General features: G+C 45.8%; 1 protein-coding gene across 1 annotated transcript in view; it reads right to left on the bottom strand.

The window, feature by feature from the left end:
- FNDC1 (fibronectin type III domain containing 1) overlaps positions 1-15802 on the bottom strand; it is a 113294-nt gene that overhangs the window by 40287 nt on the left and 57205 nt on the right. The window contains exons 7-11 of the mRNA XM_043457427.1: positions 14161-14281; positions 10397-10584; positions 9553-9660; positions 6172-6360; positions 2018-4654 (exon numbers count right to left, since the gene is read on the bottom strand). Of these exons, the coding sequence (XP_043313362.1) occupies positions 2018-4654; positions 6172-6360; positions 9553-9660; positions 10397-10584; positions 14161-14281 (3243 nt within the window). The remainder of the gene's footprint in view (positions 1-2017; positions 4655-6171; positions 6361-9552; positions 9661-10396; positions 10585-14160; positions 14282-15802) is intronic.

The following is a 15802-nucleotide window of genomic DNA, read 5'->3' as shown; positions in this document are numbered from 1 at the left end:
AAATGGCAACCCACTCCAGTGTTCTTGCCTGGAGAATCCCAGGGACAAGGGAGCCTGGTGGGCTGCCGTCTATGGGGTCACACAGAGTTGGACACGACTGAAGTGCCTTAGCAGCAGCAGCAGCAGTTGTAGCTTTATTTTAGCCAGCTGGAAGGTGGAGGGAGGGAGAGTTGGAAGGACAGGGAAAATTCTCTCTGACATCTGTGAGATACCGTGCTGCTCTCCTCCGCAGATTACACTAAACACAACCACTGTCTCTCGCTGACTCGGGTCTAGATCATCCATCGCCGAGTACAAACACAGTCCTGACTCAAAGCTTGCTGACTTCAGTGGGGCCGCAGAAGGATTTGCTCAGAGAGGAGGTAGCAGGCCCTTTAGTTGCTATCCGACTGTTGCTTGCACCTGCCCTGTCTCTTCACCTCCTGCCCTTTCTGATCACCTGCAGTTTGGTTGAGGCCTCCGCTGGAAGCATCTGCTCTAGCTTGGCCCACCGGATAAAGTGCCTGGGCTTCCCGACAGCTATTTGCAGGTCAGAGACATTTCTCTCGCTCAAGTAGTTAATGAAAATTAAGAATCTATTGACTTTTTTACTATGTACAAGGGAATGTGACTTTTACATCTATTATTGGGGTGTTCAGTTCAGTCGCTCAGTCGTGTCTGACTCTTTGTGACCCCATGAATTGCAGCACGCCAGGCCTCCCTGTCCATCACCAACTCCCAGAGTTTACTCAAACTCAAGTCCATTGAGTCAGTGAGGCCATCCAGCCATCTCATCCTCTGTTGTCCCCTTCTCTTCCTGCCCCCAATCCCTCCCAGCATCAGGGTCTTTTCCAATGAGTCAACTCTTCGCATGAGGTGGCCAAAGTATTGGAGTTTCAGCTTCAGCATCAGTCCTTCCAATGAACACCCAAGACTGATCTCCTTTAGGATGGACTGGTTGGATCTCCCTGCAGTCCAAGGGACTCTCAAGAGTCTTCTCCAACACCACAGTTCAAAAAGGTTTGCATAAAACAGTCTGTTTTAATGGAAAACTGACCTCCTAGTCAGGGCACTGTTCTAGGGCTTTACATTGAGCTAAATTAACAGTATATTGCATGGATTAACAACTACTAATACATTTAATCAAGAATGTTCTATTATGCCCCAAATCCATGCAAGGGGAGTGCAAGGCACCACTTAACCGAATGCAGATTTTAGGTAAATACCTTAGCTCCTGCTCTGGGGTCCACATAGACTCCAGCTCACAGCTGTCTATATGCTGCCCAAAACCTAAGTCACACATCAACATGTTACTCCTCTGGGCGACCATCCTCTTTCACAGTCTTTTCTGGAGGTTTTAAACAACCTTCAGTGATTGCAACATCTGAGCAATCCTCACCCAAGATAATTTGAGTTTGTCCCAAGATATTTTTAGCTGAGAGGTTTATATGCAGAATAACCAGAACAAGTTCCACCCTCCACAGGAACTAATCGTGTCTGTGGATTCCTTAATACCCCCTGGCACAAGAACAACCTAAAACATAGGAACCTGAGTGTGGCATCATGGCTATGACACACATTCACAGATTTAGGGCTTAAGGAACTCAAAGAAGCACGATGGGATAGCAATGTCACCCCACTCCAGGATTCTTGCCTGGAGAATCCCATGGACAGAGGAGCCTGACGGGCCACGGTCCACCAGGCGGCAAAGAGTCGGACACGACTGAGCACGCACACACACACCTACCAGTGGATTGTGGAGTCAGTGTTGGGATTGGAACGGCCGCTCAGCCACCTCCTAGCTGTCTGACCTCCAGCAAGCCACTCAGACCCCTAAATCCCGGTTTCCTCATCTGAAGACCCGGAGAAGCAATGCAAATCCAGGAGATGGCTACCAGGATGAGATCGCGTTTACATTTCAAAGCTCCTAACCCAACGCTTAGACAGAGCAGACGCTCCGTAAGATAAAAGGTTCTCGGGAATTGCTATGAACCCTGCTGAAAACCGTCAAGACAACGTTCATGTAAAAACAACTCACCTGGTCTCGAAGGGGGTCTCACCGGCGCGCGTGAGAACGGGTTCCGGAACCTGGAGTTCATCATCCGCTGGCGCAAGGAGAGCATCGGGGTGGTGGGGGCGGACGGGGCGGGCGCGCGCGTGGTGACCTGCGGCGGTCGGGGGGTGCCCACCGTGGGACTCGGGGTGGCGGCGGGGCTGCGAGCCGGGTGTCTGGGCGGAAGGTGCGAGGCTCTCGGGGAGCTGCCAGGAGGTGGAGAAAGAGGCCGCTTCACCGGGGTGGCGTTCTCCTCCTGCGGGGAGCCTACCCTGGGGGGCGCCAGCACGATGGCTGGCTCCGTCTCCCCCTTAGCGAGGGTCCCGTCCACGTGTTTGCCGCCCCTGGGGCTGAAGGAGGAGGGCCACTTCGGAGCAGAGGAAGACTGCGGATCCTTGTCCTTTCCTCCCTTAAAGAACATCACGTCTTCATTCTCCTCCTCGGCTGACACCGACTGCTGCGATTTGGACGGCAGCGTCTCCTTTTTGATTGGCGAGGCCTGGGACGCCCCGTCCTTCCTCCCCGCCCACTGGGGCCCTGCTCTGCCCGGGACCCTGGTGCGGGCGTGGGGGTGCAGGCTGCCAGGCCTGCCTGCGGGCCTGCGGAGGTGACCATCGCCCGCGCTTCCTGCCTGAGCCTCCACCTGGCGGTGCTTGGGAAGGGACGGGGTGGCGTCCTTGGCACCTGCCGAGTACGCGGGCGCCCGGACGCCCCCGGTCTCCGCTTCTGCGCTGTCGTCGCCCAGATTCTGGGGAGACGCCGCGCGGGAGGACTGTCCGCCTCTGGACGAGTAAGAGTCTGAGAAGGAGGCGCTTTCCTGCGACGTGGGGCGCAGCCGGCCGGCCTCGGAGGGGAACGCAGGCTGGGGTCTGAAAGGCGGACGCCCCACTTCCTTGCTCCGTGGGCCGTGGGGCTGTGGCTGGGACGCCGGGACGGGCGACTTTTCCAGAGCAGCGGACCCAGCACCCATCCTTGTGGGCCCCGGGTGGTGCGGGAACCGTGGCACAGGTGGCGGGCCACCCAGCTGCATTTTGGGAGACCCGCCCTCCTGCGTATCCTGAGCCTTAGAGGACGGAGGTTTGGCCTGAGGGGGCACCCCGGCCCAAGTGCCCGCGGATTTGGGGTTCTCTGGGAGGGGCTCCTTCCGCTGCAGGCTCGCCCCTCTCTGGGGGCCTCTTCTCAGATGGTCCCCGCCCGGGGAGGCAGGCTGCCTGGAGGAGGAAGACACGTGGTCGTTCACCACGGTGGCAGGAAGTGGCTTTTCGTCTTCCGCCTCCTCTTCGCTGTCTTCTTGGCCTGCGGGGCCGCGCCGATGGTCAGAAGCTGGGTGAGAATCCACCCGGGGGTGAACCCGGGGGGACGCGGTGGACGGAGGGGAGCTGGAGGGGTGCAACCGGGGTCCCCGGCCGTTGCCAAACCTGTGTGGATATCTGCCGTGGGCAGCGAAGGGCCTGTTTCTGAGCGAACTGAAGTGTCCAGAGACTGGCGTGCCTGCGGGCAGCCGGGACCTAAACGTTGGGGCAGTGGCTGCAGCCGGCCTCCCTCCCTCTTCCGCATCACTCTCACCATCGCCGTCGGAGTCACCTACTCCTTCAGAGGCCTGTGTCCTCGAGGAGGGACGGGAGGAGGCCGCGGACGGCCGGGTGGACCCTGACGGCGCGTTGGACCTGGCGGCCGGCACGTCCTGACCCTCCTTCCAGCCCCGGGAGAGTGGAGACCCGGGCTGTGGTTCGGTGATCAGGAGCCGAGATGACCCCCCAGGAGATGGAGAAAGTCTCGAGGGTGGGGCTGAGGCCCTGGAACCTTCCTCCCTATCCTCGGAGTGGGGCGCCCTCCGGGCGGGCAGGGCTGGTCTCGTGCCATGGTGCGCCACGCTTCGGTCGCGCAGGGCGCTCCAGGCCGGGTGGCGGCCGGACGACAGGGCGGGCCGAGCGTGCGCCGCGCTCTTGCCCGGCAGGTGTTCCGGCAGGTGTTCCGACAGAGCGTCCTTGGGGTGCGGGGAGCGCGCAGGGGTTTCCTCCTCCTCTAGACCCACTGAGTCATTATCAGTAGAGCTGGAAGGCCGGCTGGTGGAGGGTCCCCCTGAAAGGCGGTGAGCGCTGCTCTCGGGGGGTGCACGGGAGGCAGCAGAAGATGCGGAAGGGGGCGCCCCCGGACGAGAGTGGGAGGTGGGCGAGGAGCCGCGCTGGTCCACGCCTTCCTTTCGCGGCAGCACGGGCGCGCGGGCCCTCACTGGAGTCCTCCCAGAGGCAAGGACCGGGTGGACAGGTCTACTTGGTGGCCTCTGCTGGGACTTCTGGCCTTGGGTCTCCGGGGGCGAGGTTGGTGGGTCCCCGCGGGAATCCGGCTCCTCTTCGTCGGTGATTTCTGTGGACTGAAGACCCGAATCTCCGCTCTTCCTGGGGGGAAGCTGGGCTTTTCTGAGCAGTCCACCGTTAGCCAATATTTTGTTCTTCAAGTCGAGAAGCGGGCTCTTGACATTTCTCCCTTGGGGAGAAACAGGCAAGTGAGTATGTTTTGAGGGAGCTGGCGCTTTAGGAGATGAGGAAGGCTCATGCTTTTCAGGTTTGTGCTGATCTTCCGTGTCTGTTTTCTGTTGAACGTCAGACTCACTGGTAGTGGCTGTAACAGATTTTAAAGAATTTGCTGTCAAAGAAGCAATTTGAAAGATGGGCAATGAAAAATGACTAAGATGGCAGTATGGAGGCGCCGAACACTAGTAATAAAACTGATAACTTCTCCTCCTTTAGACACTGGACATTATTTTCTCAATTATAGCAATCTCCTTTAAAGTTCTAGTTTGCTTTAAGCAATATAGTCCTTATATTGCCCTGCTCTTTTCCAGGGGATCTTCCCAACCTAGGGATCAAACCCAGGTGTCCCATATTGCAGGAAGATTCTTTACAGTCTGAGCCAGGAGGGAAGCCCTGATAACTTTTAAAGTTCCATTTTGCTTTAAGCAGTGTAGTCCTAGAGAATATGTGTGCTGAGTTTCTATAAATCGAATCGGGCTATGCCACAGCTTATTTGAAGGAATTCTGAAATGAGTGCTTTGAAGTAATCCATTGAGTTCATTAGTACAAAATCTTATATAGAATTTTCTTAATATAACTGTCAAGATATTACAAATGCAGTATAGCTGTTCCTTACAGTGTAGGCAAGAAATACACATAAGCCTGGCACAGAATGTTCAGTGATCTGTACTTAAAGATGTGTTGTGTGTAATTTGCAAATAAGTGGAGTGAGTTACACATTTGTCATTTTTGAGGCATTACAAAGACTTCTCTATTCCTCATAACATGTCCTTACTTGCTTTTTTATGGCTTAAAATCCCTTTAATGATGGATACATTTGTAATCCCACAATAAAGCCTAAAATAAAAAGACCCTTGGGATAGGCAAAACATTATATTATGTGTACCCTACAATTTACTCTTTCTGGAGAGCAGGGTTGAATCAAAGAAAGGATGCTGTCAGGGGAGAAGGATTTATTATAGCACTGGGGGATCCAGAGAGAGCAAACTTCATTTATTTCAGCTTTTTGAAGCTAGAACTGCAGTAGACTGGATCCTCACAGCATATAATGAAGGAGAAAGCTACCAACATCTGTTGCAAACTCAGAGAAGCAGGAAGGAAAATACAGCCCACTCCAGTTTTGGACTTTATTGACCTGCTGGGTTTTGATACTGAACAGATAAACAAGATAACTGAAATTCTTCTGGGTACCGCTGCACTCCAAAACCATGGAATACAAACTATAAAAATTTTATGTGCTATTTATTCACTGAAATGGGACCAACTAAAAATGTCCCATTATGCCTGTAAAATGTTCTTCCCCTGTCGTCATAAACCCCAAATTACACAATGATATAAGATTAATCACGGATGAATACATTAATCACATAATATGTAATTAATATCATAATAATCATTAATGTCATTAGCAATCAATATCATTTTAGGGTTTGGGGAGACCAGTTTCTGAAGGGACCACAGAAATATTTTAGATGTCAGAATGGCACTTTAACCCCACAATTCATCACCAGAGCAGTTCTAAACCCATGAGCATGATTCAGAATAACACACCAGAATTAGGAATGAAGAGAGAGAGAAAGAGAGTCACAAACACATCATGCTTACTTGGTGGCAGAGCAACAATGAAGGCTTTGGAATGAGGCCCCAGTCCTCTCCTATTGGCGGCCCGGATTTTGAAAAGGTATCGTTCCCCAGGCTGCAGACCTTCTACCCGGGCAGACGTCGTCTCTCCAGAGTAGGTGAGGGACTTCGCTCCAAATGGTTTGAGAGCCGGGGCGTATGAAAGAATGTACTCTGAAATGATTTGGCAGACGGTTGGAAGGAGGAAACTGAAAACAGTCCTGTGTCCAGCAGACAGACTGTACGGGCAGGATGAATTAGAATGCGCATTACTAAAATTAATACTCTAGCTATGCATGCCAAGTCAGCAGCTGGAGCATAAAGACACAGTAGGAGGTGAACCGGCGACTCAATCGGGCCCCCAGACCGTCAATCAGCTGGCAATTTTCCATTTACTGCAAACTCAGCATATGGACCCCAGGAGGCCAGTCTTCATACAACTACCAAAAATATTTACACTGTTTGGGTTTTTTCCTCATTGTGTTTATTTACTAATTTACCAGGACAGAATATAGCTAGAATAGAAGAAATCAGGGTGGGGAAAAAGAAAGACAACGTCTAGGAACTGATTCTGAATAGCTGCTGACACCTCTAAGAGTTCCATTTTATGAATCAGGGCTGTTTGTATTTGTACATTAAGCCAGATAAATTCCATATTTGAAATATAATTTCACTTTTGTAGGAATTAGGAAAGTTCTTAATATATTCAGGAAAGGATTTTTCAGTTTTTAAAACTGTAAGGACAAGTTGCTGAGTCAGACATAGACTTAGGTGGTGTTTAATGTTTCCCTATATCTACAAACATATTATGCCTTGGGCTTTGAAAATCACAGCAAATTCAGTCCAAAAAACTAATATATCTCTGCACTTATGTGGAAATACTGCAACATAAGGAAGCCATGTTTTGAAGTCATCCATTCCAAGGCTTCAGTACCATGGTTGAATGGCATCACTGACTCAATGGACATGAGTTTGAGCAAACTCAGGGAGATAGTGAAGGACAGGGAAGCCTGGCGTGCTGCAGTCCATGGGGTCGCAAAGAATCAGACACAACTTAGGGACTGAACAACAACAAGGTTTTGAGGCATACTTTTCATTCTCAACTAAAAACTGTGATGAATATTTTCCTGCCAGTAATTCAAGATTTATAACTTACTGAGTTAATGTGAGTAGGAGCTAACCAACGGGGGGAAAAAATGAATTACAAAATAACCATGTAACCATCATACTTCTTAGGGAAGCATGGATGGTCTTTCCTTTTTCCCTAAGCTCTAATCTTTAAAAAGTACATTAGTTAAAAAACTTTCATCCAAAAATCCTTTTCAGCATTTGTCTGAAAAAAATAAATAAATAAATAAACCAGCATTCTTTTCTTGTTGAAAATGAACTAACTAGTCATTTGTGGTGGTCAAAAGTAAGAATTTAAAAAACCCACTGTCTAGAAAATTCTGTAATTCAGATTGTTTTTATGGATTCAATTCATCTGGAAAAAATTTGACTATGTCAAAGTATATTCTTTTATTATGTTTTCTTTTTCTCAGATGTAAAAAAATGCCCCAGGATAATTGTGAATTTACAATTCCACCACTATACCTTTAGGTTAGTGAGGTACATGAGTTCTTTTGGACATAAAAACTCAGTAGCTATTACTACTTCTGGCAATATTTAATTGACTACCAGGGAGTTTCTTTTGCCAAAGAGCTATAAATGTAAAGTAAGATGTGGGAATGGGGGAAAAAAGTAAGTAGCTTGGTAATAAGGTCACCAAGGAACAATTGTTGACTTTTTTTAATAACTAAAAATAGTAGTCAGCTAAAATATGTTTTTATTCAGGTTTCAGAAGTCTTTTCAGCATCATGATAATAATACAGAAGCCAATGTTCAAATTGTCATAAAAGAAATGATTAAAAGGGGCCAACTATTTCTTCATTTGTTTCTGATTTATTCCAACAAAAAAAATGAGCAAGAATAGTACAATATATTATTTAAAAACCCAGAAAGAAAGCATTGCATTTTAAAAAACACTTTCTTCTACCTTCTGTAATTTTTACTGTCTCATGAAAAGATATCCTTATAGATTAGCAAAGGTATGGTTGAATACAAAAGAGAACCATCCATTTTCTTTAATTAAGAAATTCTCAAAGGAGATCAGTGATAATTTGCTGAATTTCCTTCAGCTTACACAAACTTTGCATATTAAAGTTTTCTTCCAAAATCAAGCGACAATAAAAAGTACCCTTAGAGTACATTTGTATAGCCGGACCCTAACCCTCAATTGTCATTTAATTGCAAAGTCATGTCTGACTCTTTGTGACCCCATGGACTGTAGTCCACCAGGCTTCTCTGTCCATGGGATTTCCCAGGCAAGAATACTAGAGTGGGGTGCCACTTCCTTCTTCAGAGGATCTTCCTGACCCAGGGACTGAACACACATCTGCTGCATTGGCAGGCAGGTTCTTTATTGCCGAGTCACCTGGGAAGCCTGATTCTTAATACCACTCTTTTAAATGTCTCCAAGTAGATTTCCGACAGGTTTCTGAATGTTTGGACATTAAAAAGAAATCATTTGTGCTTTTGTTTAATGTTCTCAACAGACTATTTTAAAATTTATCTAGTTGTGACTATTTTACTCTATTTTCATTTTTTTTAATCTACAGTATTTTTTTTCCTGTTTTAAGGTCATTTTTTTCTTCAAATCCAAAATGCAATTGTTCAAAATGTTGACAAATAGGGAAAAAAATCTATATCACATTTTAATTTTCAAGGAGAAAGGGGCAACTGAGGAGGAGGTGGTTGGATGGCATCACAGACTCAATGGATATGAATTTGAGCAAACTCCAGGAGATGGTGAAGGACGGGGAAGCCTGGCGTGCTGCAGTCCATGGGGCTGCAAAGAGTCAGACACCACTGAGTGACTGAACAATAACAACAAATATTTGTAGCCCATTCAAGACATTTATGATCCCATGGGGTTCCTGCTCAGCCTGACCTGCCATAATCTTAACTGGCACAATGAAAAGATCCATAGAATGAAAAACAAGGTGTCACTTTGTTTGGTTAAAGGTTATGATGTCACATCCATACAATTAACAACAGCCCTCTTGATAGTAGCATCAGAATCCCTGCATACAGGGGGCGATGGAAAATCATCTGCATGATGACCCCGATCTGACTGACAGTGAAAACCCTGCTGAAACATCCTTGTCCACTGGGTTGGCATTCCAAATCCTTAGGTTACCTCCCTGTTGCTTTTGCAGTCGCCAAGCCTGCGATTAGACCCAGTGTTTATCAGAGTCAACGCACACAGTTCCCTTTGGGTATTTCACACCCATGTGGGCCTTATACTCTCAGTCATGAGGTTCCTACCTTTCACTTTCCCCTCGGTCTCAGGCAGAGCATCCCAGGCTACAGTGACAGTTGTAGGCTTGCCATTGACTGGCCAGACGTTTAAATTTTCAGGAGCTGTCATAGGAGCTATGAAAGGACAAAAATCCAAGGTTTAAAAAGGCCCTTATGGGTGTTCTAAAAGTAAATGACATATGGTCCCTACATACACATGTTTCATTGCAGAGCTACTGTGTTCATTTTTATTATACATGAGAGAAAATTCTCCACTTGCTCTTTGTGTATTTAGCAGTTTATGTCAGCTTTACCAACTCATAGAGTGAGGAGTTAGACACACATCGGGAAATGCTTTTAGGAATTCAGAATTTCTCTCGTTGCCGAATACTGAAATATACAAAGAAGAGTACAATCCAGTTCCAACTTCCTCTGGATAAAATTTTGGGTTTTTTTTTTTTTCTGGACAAAGTTTTTAAAGACACAATTTAAAAGAAAATATTTGTGGCCTTGAATATAGAACAAATTTCTCCCCCAGAATCAAGCACAACTTGAGTCTTAAGAAAGGAAGTCTCTCCAATACTCTGGAACCGTGTGTTTGTCACACAGGGGCGTTCACACAGACAGCGGGAATTTATGAAGGCTCCACGTGGTTCTAATGCACTCCACATGTCAGAAAAACATGCTCAGGAAAATAGCCAGTAAAGGCTAAAGCGTGGACCCAAGGAAGCTTCTCACAAGATTTAGGGGTAATGCTACTTTGAAAAATGCCTCTCCTGGCCATTATCACTATGGCTCCCTGAAGTGTCTTTAAATCTCCTTTTAGGGGTAATTCCCAAGTTGCAAGTCCAAAGCCATTCTGAATACAGACCAGACTCCGGTGTTCTCTGGAAGACAGATGTACTCCACCTGCCGTCTCGTTCACCCTGGGAAATGCGGACTGCAAATTCATACATGGTGTCTGGAATCAGGTTCTCAACCAGCACGCGTCTGTTGGAGACCTGCTTGTAATCCCATCTCGCCAACTCCCCCTTTTCTCGGTAGCGCACGGTGTACTGTCTGTAAGAAAATGCAAAGCACCACACACCCAACTGACCGGCGCTCTGCAGGTGGACACTGGCGTCCTTGGTGTTTTCCCTTCCCCACAAGTGATGCCTTCTGGAGGTAAGTGGTGAAATCAAGAAGAGGAAGTTCTAAACTTGTGATTTTGTTATTAGTTCAAAAGTAAGTTCCAAGGAGATGTGTCTAAAGTAGCCCAAGAAAGACAGTTTAGTGTCTTTTCAAGACCGAAACATTTTATTGCTCAAAAGATCAAGCAGAGATTAAAAGGGAGGAATAAGGGGGGACTCTTTTTATGAGGCAAGTGCCTTATTAGGGGTGTGGGGGGGATGGGGGTGTGTGTGTGTACGTGATGTATGTGTGTGTTGGTGTATATGTGTGTGTGTGTACATATGTGTGGGGTGTGGGGGGTGTGTACGAGTGGGTGTGTGTGTACATGGTGTGTGTGTTGTGTGCGTGTGTGTACACGTGTCTCTGTGTGGTGTGTGTATGTGGTATGTGTGTACATGGTGTGTGTGTGTGTACATGGTATCTGTGTGTGTGTGTGGTGTGTGTACGTGGTGTGTATGTACGTGGGGTGTGTGTATGTACGTGGGGTGTGTGTGTGTACATGTGTGTCTCTGTGTGGTGTGTGTGTATGTGATGTGTGTGTGTACATGGTATCTGTGTATGTGGTGTGTGTACATGGTGTGTGTACATGGTGTGTGTGTGGTATGTGTGTCTGTATGTGATGTGTGTGTGTACATGTGTGTCTCTGGTGTGTGTGTGTACATGGTGTGTGTGTGTATACATGGTATCTGTGTATGTGGTGTGTGTGTACATGATGTGTATGTATGTGGGTGTGTGTGTGTACATGGTATCTGTGTGTGTGGTGTGTGTGTACGTGGTGTATGTGTGTGTGTGTAGTATGTGTGTACATGATGTGTGTGTACATGTGTGTCTCTGTGTGGTGTGTGTGTGTACATGGTGTGTGTGTGTACATGGTATCTGTGTGTATGTAGTATGTGTGTACATGGTGTGTGTGTGTGTACATGGGGTGTGTGTGTGTGTGTGATGTGTGTGTGTACACATGTGTCTCTGTGTGGTGTGTGTGTATGTGGTGTGTGTGTGTAGTATGTGTGTATGTGGTGTGTGTGTGTACATGGTATCTGTGTGTGTGTCATGTGTGTGTGTGGTGTGTGTGTGTATGTGGGGGGTGCATGTGTGTGTATGTGGCAGGGGTGTGTGTGTGTACCTGGTGTGGAATGGGCAATATTAAGAACCAGATCCAGCCCAAAGCACCTTGGCTCTCCAGAAAAGAAAGACAAGACTCACTAGGTACTAAAGCAGGCATGTTTTCTTTGAGTTCTGTAAGGAAAGGCAGCCTGTGGTTCTGAGTAGACTTATTACCGTGAGATGGAATAAAAGTGCACCACAAACAGAGCAGGAGAGAGCAGCTTACACAAGGAACTCTGCTGTGTGATTATCAGGCAGAGGAGTACATGTGACCCAACACAGTCATATCTGTCAGTCCGAGGCAGAAGACACCCTCAACACTCGACGTTACAAGTTACAAACACCATTTATTATTGTTCAGTCGCTCAGTCGTGTCGGACACTTTGCAACCCCGTGGACTGCAGACCACCAGGCTTCCCTGTCCTTCACTGTCTCCTGGAGCTTGCTCAAATTCATGTCCATTGAGTCGCTTTTCTCAGAAGTTTTCTTTGTGACCACCTTAGAGTAGACGGCATTTGATGCCTAAACGGTGTGCTACTCGTTATGATATTTCATTAGTTAGGATAAGACTATTGTGTCTGACTCTTTGCGACCCCATGGACTATACAGTCCATGGAATTCTCCAGGCCAGAATACTAGAGTGGGCAGCCTTTTCCTCCGGGGGATCTTCCCAACCCAGGGATTGAACCCAGGTCTCCCGCATTGCAGGCAGATTCTTTACCAGTTGAGCTACCAGGGAAGCCCTCAGTTGCAGACACAGCTCACCAATTAGCAGTAAGAGTTCTACCAAGAAAACTCAAGTCTTCTTTTGTTTTTCATCAGGATGTTGGAAATCAAAATCCGTATTGATCAGGAACATTTCCTGCTGGGAGAGGCCCTATGGCTTGGGAGAGAACCACTATGCATCTTCTGAGGTCTCTGACAAGAAGCAGATGTCTTTTTTTACTAGCAGTGACAGAAGCTCTAGCTAGTACAAATAATATATAATATATATATAAAATGTAGAATAACATCTATATACCATATATATATATATTTACTCAGCATTATATTCCATTCATTTTCTAAAGTATATTCACTTTTCCTGGTTGCAAATAGGTTAAAAAAATAATATATAATGACTAGACCACCAAGTCTTTGGCTTTCTCTTGACTGTGTACTTTTTCTTGGATGTGTGCTAGTCATTTAATGCACATTTTTATGACTGTTGGTCTACCACTAACTAGAAATGGCATTCACCAGTGGCCACTTTGCTGACAAAGGTCCGTATAGTCACAGCTATGGTTTTTCTGGTAGTCCTGTAGGGATGTGAGAGTTGGGCCATAAAGAAGGCTGAGTGCTGAAGAATTGATGCTTTTGAACAGTGGTGCTAGAGAAGACTTCTGAGAGTCCCTTGGACAGCAAGGAGATCAAAACAGTCAATCCTAATGGAAATTAACCCTGAATATTCATTGGGAGGACTGATGCTGAAGCTGAAACTCCAAATACTTTGGCCACCTAATGAGAAGAGCCGATTCATTAGAAAAGACCCTGAAGCTGGGAAAGACTGAAGGCAGGAGGAGAAGGGGTCGACAGAGGATGAGGTGGTTGGATGGAATCACTGACTCAATGGACACGAGTGTGAGCAAGCTCCAGGAGATGGTGATAGACAGGGAAGTTTGGCATGCTGCAGTCTGTGGGGTCACAAAGAGTTGGACCTGACTTAAGGACTGAACAATAACAGTGACCTTTTTAACACAAAAATTATTTTAACCTCATGATTGGTTTTTCCTCCATTACTATTGCAAATGACTATAAAAACCAGAAGAGCATAACATCATGGGTTAAGACAAAATAAAGCACATTTTGTTACATAGGACAGAAAGCCAGGCAGCGCTTGAAGACCATCTAAAGAGGAGTCACTGTGCGCAAGGCATCAGACACACGCCTACCACTCTACACAAGACCCTTCCTGATGCCACTATCCCCAGATACCGTGAAGACAGTAAGGCTCTTCTTCCTAAGATGGACCCACATCCTCTGTGCATGAACAGAACATTCAAGAGACAAAGCAAAACTGGGGGCAAAGAATGAAACAGAATCTAGGAAAATCCCAGACACAAGATCAGACTATGAACAGATGAGATGTGAGGGCCTGCTGTGTGTCTTAACACATCTGATCTGTGGGCAATGTGTACCACCCACGGAATCAGCTAGATTGTCCCAGAACAGTCTACCCGTCAGCTACAAAAGAGGTTGGCATTCACGTATGTCTGAAAATACAGTCGTTAAAATAAATACATATCTCTTCAGGGCCAGAAAAACCATGTCTCTCATACAGAAAATAAGAGAAAATACAGAGAAAGAAAGAAGGAAAAGTACCTTGATGCAACAACTTTCTTCTGTTTTTCCAAAACAGGATCCACCCAGGCTACCAGCACAGACTGGGACGACATAACCCGGACGTTGATGTCTTCAGGTACGTCCAGTTCATCCTCCTCTTCTGCAATAACAATGGGGCATGTGGAAAGGCTGTCCCTACAATAGGCTCTGCCCTGAGTCCCGCTGGTCCCCAGAGCCTAGTTTTTAAATTGCTTATGCTTGATGTAGATAAATGAATAGGAAGTCAAGCAATTATTTGATTGGTCAATGCAGAAAACCAAAAATCTCCATTCTTCCTCTTCTTAAACACATTCTAAGCTGCCTAACGCAATCAACGTAAGGACAGTCGTGCAAAAGGAGATGCTTTGCCTTGGTCAGAGTTAGTCCAGATCACTCAGAGCTTTCTCAGTATACACTGAGTTTCTGGGAAATTATACTATTTTTACAGGAAGAAAAAGTTTGGGGAAGAAAAGTTCAATTCAGAGCATTTCCTGGGTGATTATGGCATGAAATAAAAAAGTCTAGCTCAACAACTGCACAAATCACATTGAGTTCAGTGTCCTCATAATTTAGAATATATGATTCCAAAGCAGATTAAATATTATATTCAGACAGAAAAGAGAATTCAGTTTGCAAGTTTCCAATGGACTACATTAAAGTCACAAAGTTTATGTGCAATCTGTAACATTGAGACTCACAAGACGTCTTCAGTTTTGCTTTTCTGAGTCTCTTGGAGTTTTGCAGTTTTTTCATTTGTTTTGTCTTTTCAACTTTCAGGGATCATGTTTCAAAAGGTTGTGGCTTTTACTACAAGTAGGGGAAGCTGAACTATGTAGCCTTTAGAAAAGTGATACAGGGACTTCTTCTAGAGCAGCAATTAAAGAATTTTTAAAAAGTGAAACATCATACATGTGTCACTTTTCTTATACAATGTATAATTACAGTAATTATCAATATAAGAGTACACCATATAAATATATTATTTAAATCAATTGTGAATTCACGAAGATCATTATGCCATAAGAATTTTTAAAATGTGAAATATCATACATGTGTGACTTTTGTTATACAATGTACAATTACAGTAACTATCAATATAAGAGTATACCATATAAATATATTATTTAAATAAATTGTGAATTCATGAACATCATTATGTCATAGGTTGCCTCTTTAAATTAAGGCATGTGATCAGGTATGTGTAATCTGTTACTGATATAAAAAACATCTGTGAACAGATGTGGAAAAAACTATCCCTAAGTAAGTGACCAATGATCGGGCTATCAGCAAGCCAGTTTTACATTTTTCCTCACTCTTCTCAATGCTATTTTTAGGCAGTTTTAGCCGAAATAAAGTGTGAGGGCATATCTTGTGTGCTGCCCCATCCACACCTACCCTTCTCTCTCTCTTTGTTCCCAGTCTATCACCAAGGGCAATTTATGCATGAATCAGACAGTGCCTGTAAATGGAATAAATGCTTGGGGCTCTCATGACAAATCTGAAGCCATTCAAATATACAGAGGGATAGATTGTATCACAGGAACACTCTAGCCTCTGAGTAGAAAAGAAACACACATTCCTCCAAAATGTGACCAAGTCTGCCCCCCTGCTTCCTCTTATACCCAATAAAATCCATGTACGT

The sequence above is a fragment of the Cervus canadensis genome, chromosome 33 (assembly GCF_019320065.1).
Source record: "Cervus canadensis isolate Bull #8, Minnesota chromosome 33, ASM1932006v1, whole genome shotgun sequence".
Classification (NCBI taxonomy): domain Eukaryota; kingdom Metazoa; phylum Chordata; class Mammalia; order Artiodactyla; family Cervidae; genus Cervus; species Cervus canadensis.
This window is presented reverse-complemented; position numbering and strand designations above follow the sequence as displayed.